General features: G+C 35.2%; 2 protein-coding genes and 1 pseudogene across 2 annotated transcripts; 1 reads left to right on the top strand and 2 right to left on the bottom strand.

The window, feature by feature from the left end:
* Nucleotides 1–474: 474 nt before the first annotated feature.
* LOC138312260 (uncharacterized) lies at nt 475–3,565 on the bottom strand (annotated as a pseudogene).
* Nucleotides 3,566–3,616: 51 nt separating this feature from the next.
* On the top strand, nt 3,617–4,704 carry LOC138312259 (uncharacterized). Its single transcript, XM_069253232.1, has 2 exons — nt 3,617–3,717; nt 3,966–4,704. Exons 1-2 carry the CDS (start codon nt 3,617–3,619, stop codon nt 4,651–4,653), a joined length of 789 nt encoding a protein of 262 aa, XP_069109333.1. The 3' UTR covers nt 4,654–4,704.
* Nucleotides 4,705–10,566: 5,862 nt separating this feature from the next.
* On the bottom strand, nt 10,567–15,990 carry LOC138312262 (uncharacterized). Its single transcript, XM_069253233.1, has 4 exons — nt 15,517–15,990; nt 14,917–15,153; nt 14,336–14,443; nt 10,567–14,194 (listed from the first exon to the last, which is right to left on the bottom strand). The coding sequence occupies exons 1-4, from the start codon at nt 15,575–15,577 to the stop codon at nt 11,610–11,612; spliced, it is 2,991 nt and encodes a 996-aa protein (XP_069109334.1). The 5' UTR covers nt 15,578–15,990; the 3' UTR covers nt 10,567–11,609.
* Between the last annotated feature and the right edge of the window lie 3,401 nt (nt 15,991–19,391).

Raw genomic sequence — 19,391 nt, 5'->3', positions numbered from 1 at the left:
ACCTCTATTTCAATAACTTACAACAAACATCGCTCTTACCGCCAATCTTGATCGCTCACGTCTGACATTAACATACTAAAACATTGCTTTAACCGCTAGTCATAACCACTTTCATCCTTCAATAACAGACTTAAACATTCAGGAAAAAATTACTGCCATTTTTTTATACATTCATTGCATTGATTTTATTTTTCCATGCATAAATATTTGTACTGATTTAATATATAACAAAGATAAAAACGATGATTGTTCTGACGAGTTATACCGTTTTGAGTTATTTCAATTTAATTTAAAAAATATGAAAAATAACTATCAAAGATTTGTACCTGTATATATGACTAAATAGATACATTGTACAAATGAAAAGGCCATTCATTATCATATATTATATCGCGGATTAAAGTTTCGCGAAGACCAAAATATCTCTTGAAGTCCCAAAAATACCACCCGCGCTAAAATTATCGACTTCACGGTATTTTGCTTTGCTCCAAAGTAGAGGATTTTTCTGAGTCATTATGCGATTAATGTCGCCATTTTGTAAGTCCCTCTTTGACTTTCGTAGTGTAGCTCACTGCTTTTTGGTAGCTTCTTGTGAACTTCGATTCGTGGAGAGACTTCTCAAGTTTTCTACATAGGTCACTAGCCTCCCTGAGTGATGATTCAGTGTTGCGGCTTATGAGGCAATCGAGAAGTCCAAATCTACATTTGAGAGTAAACTGTGACATTCGTTGCAAGTTATAATCTTTCTCCAACTCCACTGCACGTCTGAAGTGGTTTTCAGCCTTTTCCAAATTGTGTTTTAGGAAGAATCTTGCTAACTCCACATGGAATCCAGAACAGCTAACCACCTACATATGTGCCGATGAGTCAGAAGTTCTTCCAGTTTGTCCGCGTATATGTGTCCATCTTTGAAGTAACTCTCCTCTTCCTCCTTCGTTCCAGCGAGTGCCATTCTGGTATTAGAACACTTCAAAAGAAGTTTTAAACACGTTGCATCGTGGTGCAGACGTTGGAATTTGCTCAATTTGATGATGCCATATTCATAGAAGTTCAAGTCTCTCTCTTCCAGCATTTCTTTATATCGGCAAATGACTTTCTGTAAGATGACGTCTCTCTCTTCTCCAGATTCACTGCCATATGTTCTACTGACAAGACAGTGGTATAAAATGCCGCTTCACCTCGTGATCAGACTCTGCATGGAAGGAAATTCTATGTATTTTCCATCCAATAATTTGCCTAGTAAGTATGCGAGTCGAAATTCATTCTTGCAAACAAGAGTTAATGCAGGATATGATTTGCTTTGATACTGATGAACTCTGCCAACATTGTACAAAATAATCATCATCAATTCCACAAGAACTACTTCGTCTAGCTTCTCTCGTGATAATGCCAATTTTTTGTCGAAGAGTTTCTGGTACAGTTCATTGCTGAGTCGACCCCTTTTACGTTCATCAACGTGCTTCATACATCCATAAAACTCAGCAACTTCTTCCAAATGATCCAATTCATGAGGAGATTTTTCTGTCTGTAGGACGATGTCCGGAATCAGGTTTTGTGGTAACTTTCGTGTGACGTTTCCTAGACTTTGGAACAGCGATTTAGCTTTTGAATCTTTCATTCTTGCATTTTGTCGATTTTCTTTCTTTTCATTTTCCCTCTCTCTTCCGGGATGTTTGTTTCTTTCTTGATTCACTGATAAAGTTGGGATATACTGAAGAAGGCTGTCTGAAATGCTTCGAACTTTTTTGCTGTCATCAATATATTCCATGGTGTCGAGTGTTTCAAATTCTTCTGTAGTTAGCATAAGCGATTCGGGGTCAGTCATATATATGAGCTGAAAACAAAGTGCCATTGCCTTTTTCAAATGGTCTTCTGCTAACAAGTGATCTACTCCACTCACTCGGAAGGTAACTCCAATAGCTGTATGAAGAGCGCACATCAAAAAATATCGTCTCCGTTGATAATTTCAGTTTGACCTTACGTAAAACTACCTTGGCGGCGTGAGGCTCAAGTTCTAGGTTGCTGACTGAAGTGAGATGAAGCCGGCAATCTATATTCATATTTTTGCAGAAGAAACAAAGCAAGTCCATAATGATCGACTCCTTCTCTTCCTGTGATAGTCTTATTTCTAATACTAACGCCGTCACAGCATGGATGGAAATGGCTTGTGTCTGATGCTCAGATTGAATTTCGCCGCCTATACAATACTTTCGGATGTTCGAAATCAGCTCAAAGATGGTGGTAACTTTATCCCTTTCATCCATACTTTCACCAAGAAGTTTTTACAACTGTGTGATTGGAATTTCGTTGTGATGAAGAAAAGGCATGAACCGTAAGAGTGGTTTAACATGTACAGACGAAGTTTCTTCCACTTTCCTGATTGTTAGCATATGTGCTGATAAAAGGCCTTTGTCATATTCTTGCCATGTACAGCTTAAACTTTCTTCTACTTGCTTGAAAAACTCTTTGTCTGATAGTTTGTCTATGTACACCTCCAAGGACATGTCTGTAGTAAACAAATACGAGTTGGCCAGAACAATCCGTATGGCAGATATCCCATTTCAATTGCCAAAGCTTGAATGCTTTCCTCTGAGTATTTCATTTTGATGTCCTTCAAAAACTTCAAAGCCTCCGATTCTGAAACTCCGGCAATTTTGACGAAAACATCATGTTCAGTACAATGCCTGTAGAACTTGGAATAAATGGTAGAGCATAGTATTTTAAAGTTGTTTTCTTTGTGAAATAAATAGATAATTTGTTCCACAATTTTGCAGGTTTCTTCAGTTACATCGTCGAAAACGAACAGATACTGTTTGTTCTCTAAACTGCCAGTTTGGATTTAGGACATTGCGACTTCTGCCATCTGCATAACATAGTCACATTTTTCTTCCCTCTCTTGCTGAAATTGCATCTCTAAAAACTCCAGGAAAACTCCAAGGCTATTAATGAGGTCATCTTTATTTGTACATCTTAGCATGCATGTTACATGATCTTCCTTTTTCTGAAAATCAGCTGCATACCAATAGCATATTTGGGATTTTCCTGCGGCCTCTATTCCTGTAAATACCTATGAAATGTATAAGTAATATGATATTGCAAATCAAATTCTGATACATTTAAAAATAATAATAAAGGACATTTTACCTTTCAGTATGGCCAAACGATGTTTCTCCACACATTCCTTTACCTTCTTGCACATTGAAGTCACGATAAAATTGGGAACAAGGAGAAAGTGCCACATTGCTCTCAGCTTAGCTAAACAAAATCAAAACAATCTTCAAGAGATGACGTAAACATGACAAATAACGAATGTATGTACTTGAATTATGATAAACAATTTAGAACTTTATCAAATATATCTACAACGTATTTTTGGTCAATATTCCCAGCTAATGGTCGAAAATAGTGAGTTATCGTTCCTGTCCAGGTGTCGCCGTGGTACCCGGTCCAGCATCAGTGACAGGAGAGTTCCAATATCTTAGCAACAAGTAAACATAAAGATGGGGTAGTTTAGTAAGATATTTTAGATATGCCTTCAACTTGCTGTTCGGTTCCCGGGTGTCATGGAAGAGGTGGACATGAATTTCCGAAAAACCTGGAGCGACGGAAATTATGGATGCATGCCATAAGACGTGAAGATGAGTGCACAAGGAAGATCTGGACGCCGACAAAGACATCTGTCGTTTGCAAGGCCCATTTTTCACCGGACGATTACACGTAGCAGACGATACATGGTAAACATGAAATATAGTTCTTTTGCAAGTAATAGCTTTCAAATTTTAAAGTGTTATTATAAATTTAATGAAAATTTTGTACGTAGAGTCGTTCAGCGATTTATGCGAAATTGTAATAAACTGTACAAAGTGTACGTGTGTACAGTACACTGTACAAAGTGTACGTTTGTACAGTACAGTAGGCCTACTAGAATAGTATATGTACAGTACAGTGTAGCGACAACGTACAAGATGTACATGTACGTACTGTTTGTCACTTATGAAGCTCAGGCGTTACACAACAAACTTTGAGTTGTCCAAAGTTTTCTCAATATCTGAGTCTAGTGTAAAAAATATTGTATATACTTGGATCATATTTAAGTCCAAACAGTGGCAGGAAATTAATATTTGGCCATCTCGCAGTTTAGTGAGGTACTTTGCCCCATCTGACTTCAAAGCCAAGTTCCCAACAACTAGAGTTATAGTAGATGGCACCGAATGTCCCATTAACACCATAAAGATTCTAGTTGGATCAACACCAGGTGGATTGGTTAACTATGTTTCAACTGCATACGGTGGGTGTACAAGTGACGGTCAAATTGTTGAAAGATGTAGGTTTGTAAATATTTGTGATCCTGGAGACAGTGTGATGGCGGATAAAGGTTTTAACGTACAAGATCTTTTTGCTAGAATGGATGTCACTGTGAACATACCAACCTTCTTCAAAAAAAGAAACAGAATGAATTCAAAAACACTTATGCGAGATAGAAAAATCACAAGTAAAAGAGTCCACATTGAAAGAGTGATTGGTCTTGGAAAAACATTTAAAATTCTAACAAATCCTCTTAACAGTACTGAGACTAAACTTTCATCACATATCACATTCTGCTGTTATATGCTTTGTAACTTCAAAACTTGTATCATTCCTAGAGATGCTTAAAGGTTTCATCTTCAATAAAATGTAACACACTTTTAGATGTTATGAAACCAATTTAATAAATTACAACAACAGTTCAATATAATAGCAGAATCTGCTATGAGCATGGATTGTACATTATATTCTGCATATAAATGACCATTTAGAACTTTAGGACCTGTGAATGTAATTTTAATTACATTATAACTACTATATACTTTAGGACATGTGAATGTAATTTGTAATTACATTAAAACTACTATATCCTACATTACATGTAGTTAGCACTTGGTTTGAAGCATTTAAATGTCATTAGATTACAATAACTTTACTGAAAATCACATTTGGTATAATACATGTATGCCAATTATATGATATGTATATAGTGTACCTGCCCAGTGTGGCTTATCAGAGTGTTACTCAGCTGATGCAACTCCTGTATCATTTAATGCACTTAATGGTATTTAAATACAGTATGTTCGATAGGTTTCCAAATCATACCAGTACCACAGGTTTTAAATATTAAGAAGGAAAATGCCATACTGTCGTGCCGGAATCCATTGAGATCATGATTAGACAGACTCAGTTTGACAAGTTATACTGTATCAATAAAATTTAGAATACAAATTGATCTTTTTCAATTTGCATACCAAGTTGAAATGTTGAAATAGAATTTTTTCTTCAACTACTGATGGTTCAAAATTAATCAGGCAGGTAATGTTATGATGTATAATGTGTCAATCATGCAATACTGACAGTTATAAGGGCACTTGCCTGTTTCTATAACATGATTCATGTACACTAATTTTTGTACAGGTGCTGAAATTGTCACTTCTAATGGATAGATAAAAGTGATCATTATACACAAGTTGAATGAGTAGCAAAGTAATATTTTAAGAGTTTACAGCTGCTTTTGTTTGTTAAAGTTGTTTGTCAAAATTATAATATTTCTGATTTGATTAAGTTATCAAAACATGATTAGTGTAAACAAAGTACCTTTTACAATTTTATTTTAACACTTTATTGAAAAGGGCCTTCTACCTTAGAGGTGACTCAAATAGTTGTATTAGGTAAATAGGTACGTACATTTATCATTGTTTTATCAATATCATATATTTTACTACTATCATAGCTAAATTACTTCATTGACAGATTTGATTGATGTAACTGATAAATTATTAAATGGAATAGCTATAGATAGTAATTAATAAAATATTGCTTGGAATATGTACACTGTTCATGTATTGTTTCAATACAATATCATTACCGGCAGATAGCCATAAATGGCTCATAAATAGCTTATAAACCATATAATAATTAATTTACTAACATATTGTACTGTATTTGCAGATACCTATGCTACAAGGCAGCTTATTTATTTCATATAATTATGAAATTTATATTTGTTTTGTACCAATAAGTTCTGTCTTTTCTTTGTGAAAACTAGCTATATGTATAAATGTCAAGTGCAGGCAGGAAAAATAATAGGGAACACAATATTATGTTAGCCTTACTGATCAAATGGTTTGTAGTACAGCATATCCAACAATGTTGGTTTGAAGTATTTGTGATAAAGGTTGGTTAACTTTTCAACCATGTCTGCTATGAAGGCATCATCTCCGAGAACTGACAGGTACTTAATATCAGTGATATTTAGATCATTTGCATGGCAGACAATAAGAGTACATTCCTTTAAGCTAGTACATTAGAGATGACCCTGGATTTGAAAATAGTAGTCATGGTTTGGGTCCAAAGTGTACCCACCTTCTGAAGTTTGTTTCAAATATGGTACAGTGAGAGAATTAATTGGTTTGTCTCTTGAAACATAGCGGCACTTAACCTCAATGATGGACTTGTCAGTTACTATACCATGTGGTGAAGATGACAGATGTGGAAAGTCCATGGACACAAACAATCCACAAGGTTTAACGATGCACCCTGTGTCACTCATGTATTTCTGTATAGCAAAGCTCTCATATTTGCGACCATGTTCTAACGGTGCTGTTTTAATGTCAGCAAGATGTGTTAAAGATCTAGCTAGCTTGACAAAATCAGTACGATCCGTCGCTTTACATATTCTTCCATACATGGATGATGGAAGATGGTGCATGCGTTCTTCTTTCCAAGCAACATTATTTATTTGACCCCGTGTGCGTTCTTCAATTGCATCTATTTTCTCTTGTGTTATGTTGAGTAAGTTGATTCTTTCAAGAAATCTATCTTGGGGTGTTAGTTTCAAATAATCATGGTCATGGGCAACAGCGAATGCATTGGCAGGCTGAAATAACTGAAAAACGGGCATTTTGGATATGCCTGAAAAATTTATACACTTACTTCTGAAATTATCTTCATATCCAGGATCATTTCTGAGGTGCTCTGTCCTTGGATCAAAATCCAAATTTGTAAATTCATCAGCTCCAGGCATATTTATGTCATGTGCCTTCAGAGGGCTACCAATGAATCGCTTTGCTTTGTGAAAACTCTGGAGCTTTTGGGTACACGTCTCCTCAATTTTAACATCTCTGTGTTTTTGAAACTTAACTGAGGCATACAGTACAGAGAGCAACCAACTAAATGATTTTACATAGACCACAGTGTTAAACTTTGTTAAAGTTTTGTACTGTATTATTAAAACAAAGGAATATTAGTTAGCTGTTGTGTTCTATAATTAAAGTCTAGGTTCTCATATAACACTAAATAGAAAAAAAAGTTTGGGTCCTTCAGTTCAAACTCCAACCAGGGTATCCATGTTGATATCAGGCGCATTTTGCACTAAAAAATCCTGAAATTCTAATGCTTTTACCTATTCAATACCAAAATTGATATTTTGAACCTAAATCTCAATTTGAATGTCCAAATCCATATCATGGTTATCTAGGAATAATTACCTGTCAGAAAACAGTTTTACTTTAGAAATTCATAATTAGCCAGCCAGTCAGCGGCCAGGTTAAAATTCTATCCTTGGCTCAACTTGTATACTCAAGGGCCATTTCGAAGGTCATTTTTTCACGTAGTTGGTTGTTCCCTATAAATTACATAAATATACTATTTTTATATTAGTCTTTTTTTACAATTCAACTGCATATTAATTACAAGAATTTGTTTTCAGCCAATATATCGAAACTAAAGTCAACGTCAAATACATAAAACCTATAATAAAATGAATATTTGAAGCTGTTTTGTAAAGTTGTAATGTTTAGTTAATTGTATAGTCCATCAGGTACATGTGGTTGTTGAGATGGAATGATGACTGGACTCCAATTTCTGTCGACATTTTATTTCCGTTGTACTTCATATACATTTCACTATAACAATAGTTAACAATATAGATACAGTCATGGTTATGTGGTCCAAAATAGGACCACACACAAGGTGTGTGCTCCAGTCTAACTGTCTCCCCGTATATCTACAATCACTGGTCAGCTTTATCTAAATTGGTTAATGTGTTCGCATACAATTACATAACAACGAGAGCATGGGGATCAGTATTTGGCCATGATACCCAACACCTGAAACATCTAATACATGGATAGCTACTGTATAACATAAGTAACACGCTGAACCAATTAATACTGACCAGTTTCACAATTAGCATTACATATAAGATGTTCAGGCACCACATACCATTACACAACAACGAGAAACTTATACCTATAACCCAGACTATTATGTACAGACCTGGCCAGCTATCGCATGACACTGACAACTGACAGTATATATACGTTTAGACCTGGGACACACACGAATAGCTGTAAGTCTATATCAATATCTTGTGAAATAAAACTTATTTTATTATATTACGTCCCCTTGTTAATAATTATTTAAAAATTAGTTATAATATGAAATAATAATAATGAATTTAAAATTAAACTTATTATATTCCGCTATGTTTCCGAAATACAATCTAAATTGATACAAGACTTATCAAATGAAATATGTAGAATTGATATAAAGCTTAATAATTATAGAGTATGTACTTAGTAATTAAGCGCTAGGTTAACGTCATATCGTTTTAAAACACTAGCATGATGCCTTGTCTTTAATTAGACTAAGACTGGTAAAAATTAATGTAATGATACAATTCACAGGAAGTTCTTTGTTGTTGTGTAAGTAATAAATGTAGCAAAGTTGTGTAAATAACACAAGAGGAACATACTTCAACTTATGTGAACCCAGCATAAAACTTCATTGGGCATTCCCCAAATTATTATAAGTTAATGTGTGTGTATATCTTACATTATGTTTAAGTGAATATGAATATCATGTGTATTAATGTCACAATATTAAATGTTAAAAGAACTTCCATATGAAAAATTACAGAACAACAGCATAACCATGAATAAGTCACAGAGTATATAAAATTTTAGCAATAAATTGTTACATTGCTTTAAGAAAATCTGTACTATTAATAAAGTGGAAAATAGAACATAATATGTTTCTTGTTAGTTATCAGTTATAAATGTACATGATGCAATATAATTAAATGAATAATTTGACCTGGGCACAGTGTTTTTGTATATCTAATAAACGTAAGTTGATAAATCAATTATAAAATGACTAATATATTGAAATTACCAGATGCATGATTACAAATGTATTATGAATGATATTTAAGTATAAACCAACCAGTAAAAATGAAAATGCTATAAAAAGTAATTCTACATTTGCACAGAGCAACAACATCTGCAATACAGAATATTGTTTAAATGTTTTTCAACTATTTTAAACTAATAGTAATTGTTAAGAATGTTTAAATATCTTGATTTTGTAAAATAAAGGATGATACGAGTTCAAAAGCATATAAATTTCATTTAGTTATTAAATCCAAAAAGGATGAAAAAAATTGATTAACCTGAACTAGTACTGTTCAAACTTGTGCCGTTTAAAAATGAAGTTAATGGGAAAACAATGCATGTGCTGACGTCATACCGTCTTAACAATCAAGCCGTGAAATCTTGCATTCCAATCAGGCGAAGATCTTATAATAGATAAAATGAAATGAAAATCATCTTACAAACATAAAAAAAAACTTGTGTGTGCCCGGCATTAAACTGCATCGGGTATTTCTCCCAACGTGAAATAATATACATAAACGTAAATATGTCATTAATATCGAGAAAATGGGTCTTAATGAGATAGCTCACCACCCTATTGTTCTCAGACATACTGGACGTTCCAATTAATTTTAAAACTGCATTTTAGACCATGTCAGCAGAACATTTCCAGACGTTTAAATATATGTTTTATATTATGAAAGTGTATTTGTGTAAATAAAAAAAGTTTAAAACAAAAAGTATGTTAAGGAACCTTCTCTGAGAATGATGAAAATGAATAGCACAAGTCATGAACATATCAATAAAATTAAATTAACATAATATAACTTTAGCAAAAATTATCAAAAATCTAAGTTCAGGAAAAAAATAATATCATTAAAAATAAAAATTACCGGATTATTGTAATAACAATAAGTCTATATCAATATCTTGTGAAATAAAACTTATTATATTTTAAACCATACATAGACCTCATCAAATTTCTCTCATTGATGACAGCCGTTATGAGCTGATTTTTTTTCAGAAATCATATCAATGCATATGCAGTAATTGCAATGTCTTACTTCAAACTTGCCCTTAAATATATCGGAAATACATGTGATCAACTCAATGTACATTAAAAGAAAGTTTTGCTAACATACACTAATAAACGATTAAACTGTAAATCACTGGATAGCAGTGTTACCATAACAACGTTAAATTCAATAGAAAATACATTAGTTCAAACGGATATCTACTCCATTAAGACATTAAAAACAATATTTTTATAATTTAATTTAAAAACAATATTAACTCACTTGATGCGATGAACACAATCAATATATGACCATGTTTACGTCCAGCTAATTTATCATGTACATATATATTTCCTTCTGAGTTGAGTAGTTCGTTCATACCTTTATCTCCATATCTACTAGACGTTTTGAAAGTGTGCACGTATCTGGATGTGTAGTAGCAGTAAATCCTGATATGTTTGTATACCATTAGAGGAGGGCGATGGATGTTGCTGAGAAGTATTCAAGGCATGTTGATATATTGGTGAAAATGTAATCTGATTAAAGTTGATGTAACAGAGAGAAGGCGTAAAAACCAAGATATACTTTTAATCGGATTGGTGAAAATAATATTTAAGAACAGAGTCTTGAACGATAAACATCTAACGTATTTTGTTTTTTTGAATCTCTTCCGTCGATTAAAAAGAAACGAACTTATTACTACTGTTCTATCATAAGAATACACTATTGTGCTACAGCAGTAGTGTCGCTACATGTTACAGGTGAAGTATCTATGTAACACGCATTGTGATTGGATGACAGTCTGTGCATTTTAAAATGGCCCCTATTTGTAAAGAGTACAGAGGTAGGTGTGAGTCATCCTTAGTAGATCAGTGGGACACTGATTCGCTCATTATAACATCATTAGATGTCTTGTTTGGTGTATTCATCTGTATGTACCAGTGTTAGTCGTCTGACCTCAGGCGCTACTTCCGTCTATCGTCAACCCCTTCTTTATTCCTTATTGTGGTGAATTAATGAAACAATATGACTGCTATAACCGCTAGAGACATTACGTTGATACATTCTGTTATGCATTTATCATAACACTGATTGTATACATGGGTTTTGTTTTGAACTCTGGATCATTCAGGGCTAATTGTTCAGAAATTGAGATAAATTGAGAAGAATCAAGATCAAATACGTCTTTGTCAAAGAAATTCGACAAAATTTTCTGAAATAACACAGTTTTTCATTCGTTATCTACTTGCTCATTTCAAAGAAGATATAATCACAGAATTTATAACGAATAAGAAGGTGAAAATTTCACTAACCAGGTGAATAAACCAATCCCCTTTTGAACTACCAGGCCCAGATGTTAAGTTATTAAAGTGTAGATGTTTTAAACCAAGCTTTTCTGCTCCAAGGCAGGTCATTCAGTTTCCATTACCTCGACGTCACGTACCACACGCCGCTTTTTGACGATCTGCCTTTTGACTTCATTTAAGGTATCCACTGCTTTTTGGTAAATTCTTCTGAAATTGGATTCGTGCAGAGACCTCACCAGCATCTCGCATATGTCGGCAGCCTCTGCGAGAGAAGTTTCCGTACCACGACGTTTGAGGCAGTCGATCAGTCCAAATTGACCCTGCAGAGCAAAATGAGATAATCTTTGCAAATTATACTCTTTCTCCATCTTCACGGCAAGTCTGAAGTGCTCCTCAGCCTTTTCCGATTCATAATTGAGAAAAAACCTTGCTACTTGGACATGGAATCCTGGAAGGGCAAGCCACCGATACATGTGTCTGTCACCTAGAAGTTTTTCCAGCTTGATGGCATGTTTCTTACCATCCTGAAAGTGACGACTTTTGTTCTCGTCATCATCTGCGTTCGCTATTCTGGTAATGTAACACTTGAGGAGAAGCTTCAAACACATTGCGTCGTGATGCAGACGTTGGTGTTCGCTAACTTTAATGATGCCGTACTCATAGTAATGCGAGTCTTTTTCGTTCAGCATTTCTTCGTATTTGTAAATGATCTTGTGTAGGATATCATTCTTCCCTTTTCCGGATTCATTGACATGTTTCCTACTGACCAAACAATGGTAAAAGATACCATTTCGTCTCGAGATCAGACTTTGTACGGAAGGGTATTTTGGATATCGTTTCCGCAATAATTTCCCGAGCAGGTATGCCAGACGAAGTTCATTCCAGCAAACAAGTGTTAACTGGTGATGTGATTTGCTTTGGTAGTAATGGGCTCTGCCACTGTTGTACAGTATTGTTACCATCATTTCCACAACAGTTACTTCCCCTAGCTTATCTCGCGGCATCGCTTGTTGTTTGTCAAGCAGTTTACTGTACAATTCATTGCTGAGTCGGCCTCTTTTACGTTCATCAACATGTTTCTTGTCTCCAGAAAACTCAGCAACTTTTTCCAAATGATCTAAATCATGAACAGTTCGTTCTGTGTGTATAACGATGTCTGGTATCAAGTCTTTAGGGAAGTCTTTCGCTACATTTACTAGATCTTGGAACATCTTTTTGGTTTGCAAAACTTTCATTTTTGCGTTTTGTCGATGCTTCTCCATCTCGCTGTCCCTTTCATCGCTTCCAGCATATTTGTTTTGGCTCGAATAGATGCCAAGAAAATCTTGGTAAATGCTATCTGCGCGTCTCCGCCGATTTCTGTCATCCTCAATGTATTCCATACCGTCTAATGCTTCCATTTCTTCTGCCGTTATCATAAGCGTCTCGGGATCAGTTTTGATTAGCTGAAACCCAAGTTTCTTTGCTTCGTTTAAATGTTCGTCTGCTAGCAAGCTTTCCACTCCACTTACTCGAAAAGTTACCCCAATGGCGGCATGAAGGGTACACATTAGAAATATGCATGCTTTCTCTTTGTCTAATTTCAATTTAGTAGCACACAGAACAACTTTGGTAGCGTGAGGCTGCAGTTCTAAGTTGCTGAGCAGAGTAAGATGAAGCCGACAGTCAATGCTGATATTTTTGCAAAAGAAACAGAGCAAGTCCCTGATGGTCGACTCTTTCTCTTCTCTGGATAATCTCAAATCTAATACCAATGCTGTCACAGCGTGTATGGAAATGGCTTGCGTCTGGTGCTCAAATTTAATTTCACCGCTTATACAATACTTCCGAATGTTCGCTATCAGCTCGAAAACGACAGTGTCTTTATCTCTGTCGTCCATGCTGTCTGGAAGTAGTTTTTTCAGAAGTCGGATTGGGATTTCGTGGTGGTGCAGGAAAGGTATGAACTGTAAAAACATCTTCATATGTACCGACGATGTCTCTTCCACTTTTTCGATTGTGAGCATCTGAGCAGATACTAGACCTTTTGCATATTCTTGTGAGGTACCTCTCATAACTTTCTCTACTTGTTTAAGAAACTCTTTGTCCGAGAGTTTGTCTATGTACATCTTTACCGACATGCCAGTCGTGTACATATACGAGTTCGCAAGAACTAATCCGTAGGGTAGATATCCCATTGTTTTTGCCAAAGCCTGAATGTCTTTTTCGGAATTTTTCTGTTTGATTGGTTCCTTGAAAAACTTTAAAGCCTCTGATTCCTCAACTCCCTCAACATCCTCAAAAACATTTTCATTTTGAGTACACAGCCCGTAAAACTTAGAGTAGTTGGTAGAGCATAACATTCTGAGATTTCTTGCTTTGTGAATTTGATGAAATGAGTGAATGATTTGTTCCACTTCCCCGCATGTCTCTTCAGTAACATCGTCAAAGATGAGCAGATACACTTTGCCGCCCTTTTCGCCACTTTTTATCAAAGATATAGCAACTTCCGCCATGTGTTTGACATACTCACTTTTTTCTTCATTCTCTTGTTCAAATTTCATCTTCGAAAATTCCAAAAAGCCTCTAAAGCTCGTTAATAGGTCGTCTTTACTTTTACATTGAAGCTTGTATGCTATGTGTTTAGCGTGTTGTTGAAAGTTGCTTGCATACCAACAACATGTTTGGGATTTTCCTGCAGCTGGTGGTCCTGCAATAAATAGTGTAATGTATAAGGATAAGTTAAAGACGACTGGAAAACAATTTTACTGACATATTTGTTGACTATTTTATCAGAGTAAGGTATGATAAGATATATAAATATCATATCTGGTAAGCCAATTTAACATACCCCTGAGTATCGCCAAATGTTCTTTCTCTACACGTTCTTTCATTTTCTTGCATGTCAGTGTCTCAACAAAATTGGGAACTAGTTCTTGCCACATGGATCTCTCCTTGGCTGAAACAAACAGAAAACAATTGGCCTTCAAGAAGAAGAGAACATTGATACCAAAATATAACGTATATATATCCTCATGCGCTGAAATAAAAAAACATCATCATGAAATATATTGCGAATATAAACAAACATTCATGCATAAGGTAAAGAGATCTAAACTTAAACTGTGATAATATAACCAGACGTTTCGGAGATACAAGCGTTAGGTCTGTCACCTACGATACCAGCGATATAAATGTATACTTATTCATTGACATGAACTTTTCAATCTGCTAAGGATGTGTGTAAATGTCGACCTAAGTCGACCTATTAAACATGAATTTTATTTACTTACATAAAAATAGAATGCAAAAAATATATATTTCATCAATATTGATCGCAGGAAAGCATACATAATACTTGTTTTGTTCCATAATCCTCAACAAACGGCTTGATTGTTATAACATATATTTAATCCATTAATTGACACCTACCTGAATGAATATTTTTCATTTTTTCTGTATATAGATTCAGCATTTCTCGAATTCTATTACAGCCACCGATATTTTCAAAACAAGACTGTAATTTCGAAACATTGTGTTTGCTGATGATTTCTTTCCTAACGAAGAAATCCAGCACGTCCTTGCCTGTAGCACATCTCTCTAAACCCTCCGTCTCCTCAAGGTTGTCAAAAAAGCTTCTTCCAAGAAATTTCAGTTCATCACGTTTTTCTGCGTGTAAAAGAGCATATCAATGAATATTGAAATATCGACAGCATTGCTTAAATGTGATATTCATAACAGGTAAAGCTAACGAGATTTAGAGACCGTCTAGAGCAAGCCAGCAATGCTTTTCGGGGTATTGTAATTAATTTTTTGGCGCTCTCAAATTTTAGAGAAAACGCGATCTGGAACAGGTTAGTGCAGTGATGAATTCGCACAATCGCTGTAATAGTTATATAAAAGGTATACCGAAAATACGATTGGCGCAAAACCACTAAAATAAGATTACCGCTAAAGTATGCACGTTTACAGTAAATAGGTTTGATAAGCAGCTGCGGTATTTTGTAATACTGTATTAAGAGAGCCACTTACTTTCTGTTAATTCTTTACTTATATTTCGGAGCAATTCTTCAAAATCACTTTTTGACGGCATTTTAAATCGTTTTTTCTAGAAGCGCTAGACCTGAAATAAAGGTAGAATATAATGTAATTCAATAGTTGAATAAATAAGTTGGCGGCGTGTCTAATTCTATTTAAATGGTACACAAACACGCACACAAAACAACACAATCCTTTGTCCCCAGTTGGTTGCACTATCGCTTTATAACTGTAGTCCCAATGCACGTTCAAATATCTTTCTACAGTTTTGAACATATTTCACACATGAGTGTGACGCCACCTCCTACTGCGGGTACGAAAAGATAAGTCAAGGTATCAAAATTAAACGTCCTGAATATCCTTTCACCCACTAGGTTCTAAAATGATGTTTGTTGTTCTTACAGTTATTTTTCTTTTTTTATTTCTTGTTTTTTCTAGATATATAGTCTTAATTTTTTTGTCTACTTTGATTTATTTATCATCTATGCATTCATATTACTTTACAAACTATTTTGGATATTAAAAAATTTACAATTGTAATCTTTAATGGGTTGTAATTTAATTAATTGTAACAAGCATTTTCATTGGCTTGAAATATTACTTTATCAGCCCATAAAGGAAAAATCAAGTTGTTAATTGTAACTTCGCTTTTGATTGGCTGATATATCGGCGTATGATTTCATAAACAAATGTGAGTTCGGAATTTTTTATATATTATCTTTAGTAAATTGAATTATAAGGATAAGTATGCTACATTGAGAAAAGTTTTAATACATGAACCTCCAGTAGGTCTCACAACAAATCGAATATGTATCATTCCAAAGCTGTATCATTTCAAAACTATAACATTTCAGTTCTAATTTTTGCACCACACCTTCCAGCTCTAGGCATGATATAAGAAATGAAACAAATGGTTCCATAGTCGCCCGACTTATAGCTCATGTATTACGCCGGTTTACATATGATTTCTCTGGGCATTTTATTCCTCCTGAAAAAATAGTATGATGGAACATTAATACTATAAGACACTTTCATGTATATACCCAAGGCTTGTCGAGGAGTTTTCAAAATTTTGTGATCCCTATCCTTGATGTCCACATATGAAAAATGAAAAAAATATTTTCTCTCGTTCCTAGAAGTGTTGCTAAAATTTTGAAATTGTAACTATTTGTTACTATTTGTTTGGAGAAAAAAGTTAGAAGAAAACCGCAACTGTATGACAGTTTTTAACCCAAATCCGTTGTGTTTGTATTCTTTATAGTAACATCAACATAGTTTCCGAAAATAACGTTAAGATTCATCTTGAAAATAGTAATTTTGTTGACGCAGTGACGTCACTGTTGTATTGCAGGTATGAGGGAAACTTATAGTAAATTTTACAAACAATTTATGGAATTGTGACAAAATCAAGATAGTACATGATGAATAGTTATTTTACATAAACAATACTGAATTTTCTCTCTACATGAGCAAATGTGAGAGCTGGGCTAAAATGGTATCTATAGGGAATCGATCCCATTATATCCTATACTGTTTGTTCTATGTGCATGTGCCGTATTTTATCTTACCAGTAAACAAAACTGCGATCTAATCACCAAAATATATCAGTTGAACATGTCATGCTAAATACAAAGAGAAATCAGATGATAGCAGTACACATACAATACAGTCTGCTTGTCAGTGAATATTACTATATACTACTCAAAATTTGCTAAGGATCACTTTTATTTTGTAGTATATCAAATTCATTTAATTGTAAAATATTCATAAAAATACTTCAATGATGTCTTTAAGATGTCTAAACACAGGTTCCAACAGGAAAATTATGGAATTTTCACGAGTGCTCGATACATTACTTGCGAAACAGAGCTACCCCCCAAAATCACAAAATCACGGCAATGGTAGCGAAAATGAAATTCGCGTTAAATCAGTGTTCTCGTGTAATTTTCATTCCATTACATTGTGTGAAGTCCCCTAGATTCAATAAGACTTCGACATCGCCGACGCATGCTCGCAATTAAGTCCCGTTCCCGGTTTTGCTGGATGGATGCCCATTCCTCTTGCAGGGCCTGTTCCATGTTTTTTCAGTGACCTTTGATGGTAAACGCGGGAAGAAATGGATTACTGTAGCATGTCCTACACGTGCTCTATCGGATTTAGATCCGGGGAACGAGTAGGCCAGTCCATGCGTTCGATAGTTTCCCTCTGAAGTTCGTCGTCAAAGGTTTAGTAACGCTACGTCACTACAAAATGACTTCATAAACGCCACTGGAATTCGAATATCTACGCAATCTGTACATAATCATACAGACTGAGGTTCCGTAGACCTGCAGAGAGGATTACCTTGACTGGTAGGCATGCTCAGGCTACACTTACATGGGCCCACGATCATGCGAGATGGACTATCAGAGACTGGAGCCCTGTTCTGTTCACAGACAAGTCCAGATTCTGTCTCGACTTCACAGATAGGCGTGCTAGAATGTGGAGACTACCAAATGAACGATTTCCTACAACCAACGTCTCCGAACACGACCGACATGGGGGCGGGTCTGTAATGGTCTGGGGCGGTATATGTGTCCAAAGAAAAACAGATCTCCATGTCTTCTCGAACGGCAATTTGATAGCCCAGAGGTACTGCGATGAAGCCCTCGATGTCTACATTAGACCATATGCTGGTGCTATCGGTCCGGAATTCATTCTAATGGATGATACCTCTCATCCACATAGAGCTCGGGTCACTGTCGCCTATCTTCAGAGGAAAACTATCGAACGTATGGACTGGCTTGCTCATTCTCCGAATCAAAATCCGATAGAGCACGTGTGGGTCATGCTACAGGAATCCATTTCTTCCCGCGTTTACCAGCCAAGGTCACCGCAAGAACTTGGAACGGCTCTGAGAGGAGCAACACGAGAGGAATGGGCATCCATCCAGCAAAACCGGAAACGGGACTTAATTGCGAGCATGCGTCGGCGATGTCGCAGTGTTATTGAAGCTAGGGGACGTCACACAATATGCTGAAATAAAAATTAAACGAGAAAACTGTTTTAACGCGAATTTCATTTTCAGATCGGAATTTTTTTGTGGTGTTCAGAGCATTTTAAAATTAATTACCCCATTTTCTGGAAATGGGATACAGGGCTATTTTTAGTATTATTATTATTATTACAAGCTTACCGATACTTACATTATATATATATCATTGGCTTCTTAGGTAAAATATTCGTTTTCGTTTAAATATCACATACAGTGTATATAACAATAATGACAATCAAAAAGCTAACCTAATTTTATAACATATATGTATAATTTATTTTTCACAAATATAATACGGGCAGCCACTTGAAACGTCATGATATACTCGTGCATATCAAAAGGTCTCCAATACTTTTAAATGACATACGTATCAAATTACTAGTAAACGTTTCTGTCATAATTTGCGTGCCCCTGTGTTTTGGCTGAGGTGACCAAGATTGCATTTTACGGTCTCGGAATAGCAGTTCAGACTGCTTGTTTTACACGTGTTCATAGAAATTTAACTGTTGAAAACAGATATATTTAGATTTAATATCCCATTAAAAGTTACATAATATAAGACAACGATCGAGAGCATCGTGGGTAGCGATAGGCCAATGACGTCTCCTTGCAGGTGGTGTATGGGATTTGTAAATTATTTAGTCTAGATGAAATAAATGATTATTCTAATTACTGGTTTATGTAAATAATGAATGTACTTGCAATATTTTCAATGTTGGACACTTTTGTTTTGCTATAATTAATAGTGATACTGCTATCGTTTGTGCGATGAGATGAGATGAGGAGGTTTTGCCGAGTCATCTCGGTTTTCCCTGTGGACACCAAAATAAAACTT

The sequence above is a fragment of the Argopecten irradians genome, unplaced genomic scaffold (assembly GCF_041381155.1).
Source record: "Argopecten irradians isolate NY unplaced genomic scaffold, Ai_NY scaffold_0265, whole genome shotgun sequence".
Lineage (NCBI taxonomy): Eukaryota > Metazoa > Mollusca > Bivalvia > Pectinida > Pectinidae > Argopecten > Argopecten irradians.
The sequence above is the reverse complement of the archived record's forward strand: the minus strand, read 5'-3'. Positions and strand labels throughout refer to the sequence as shown.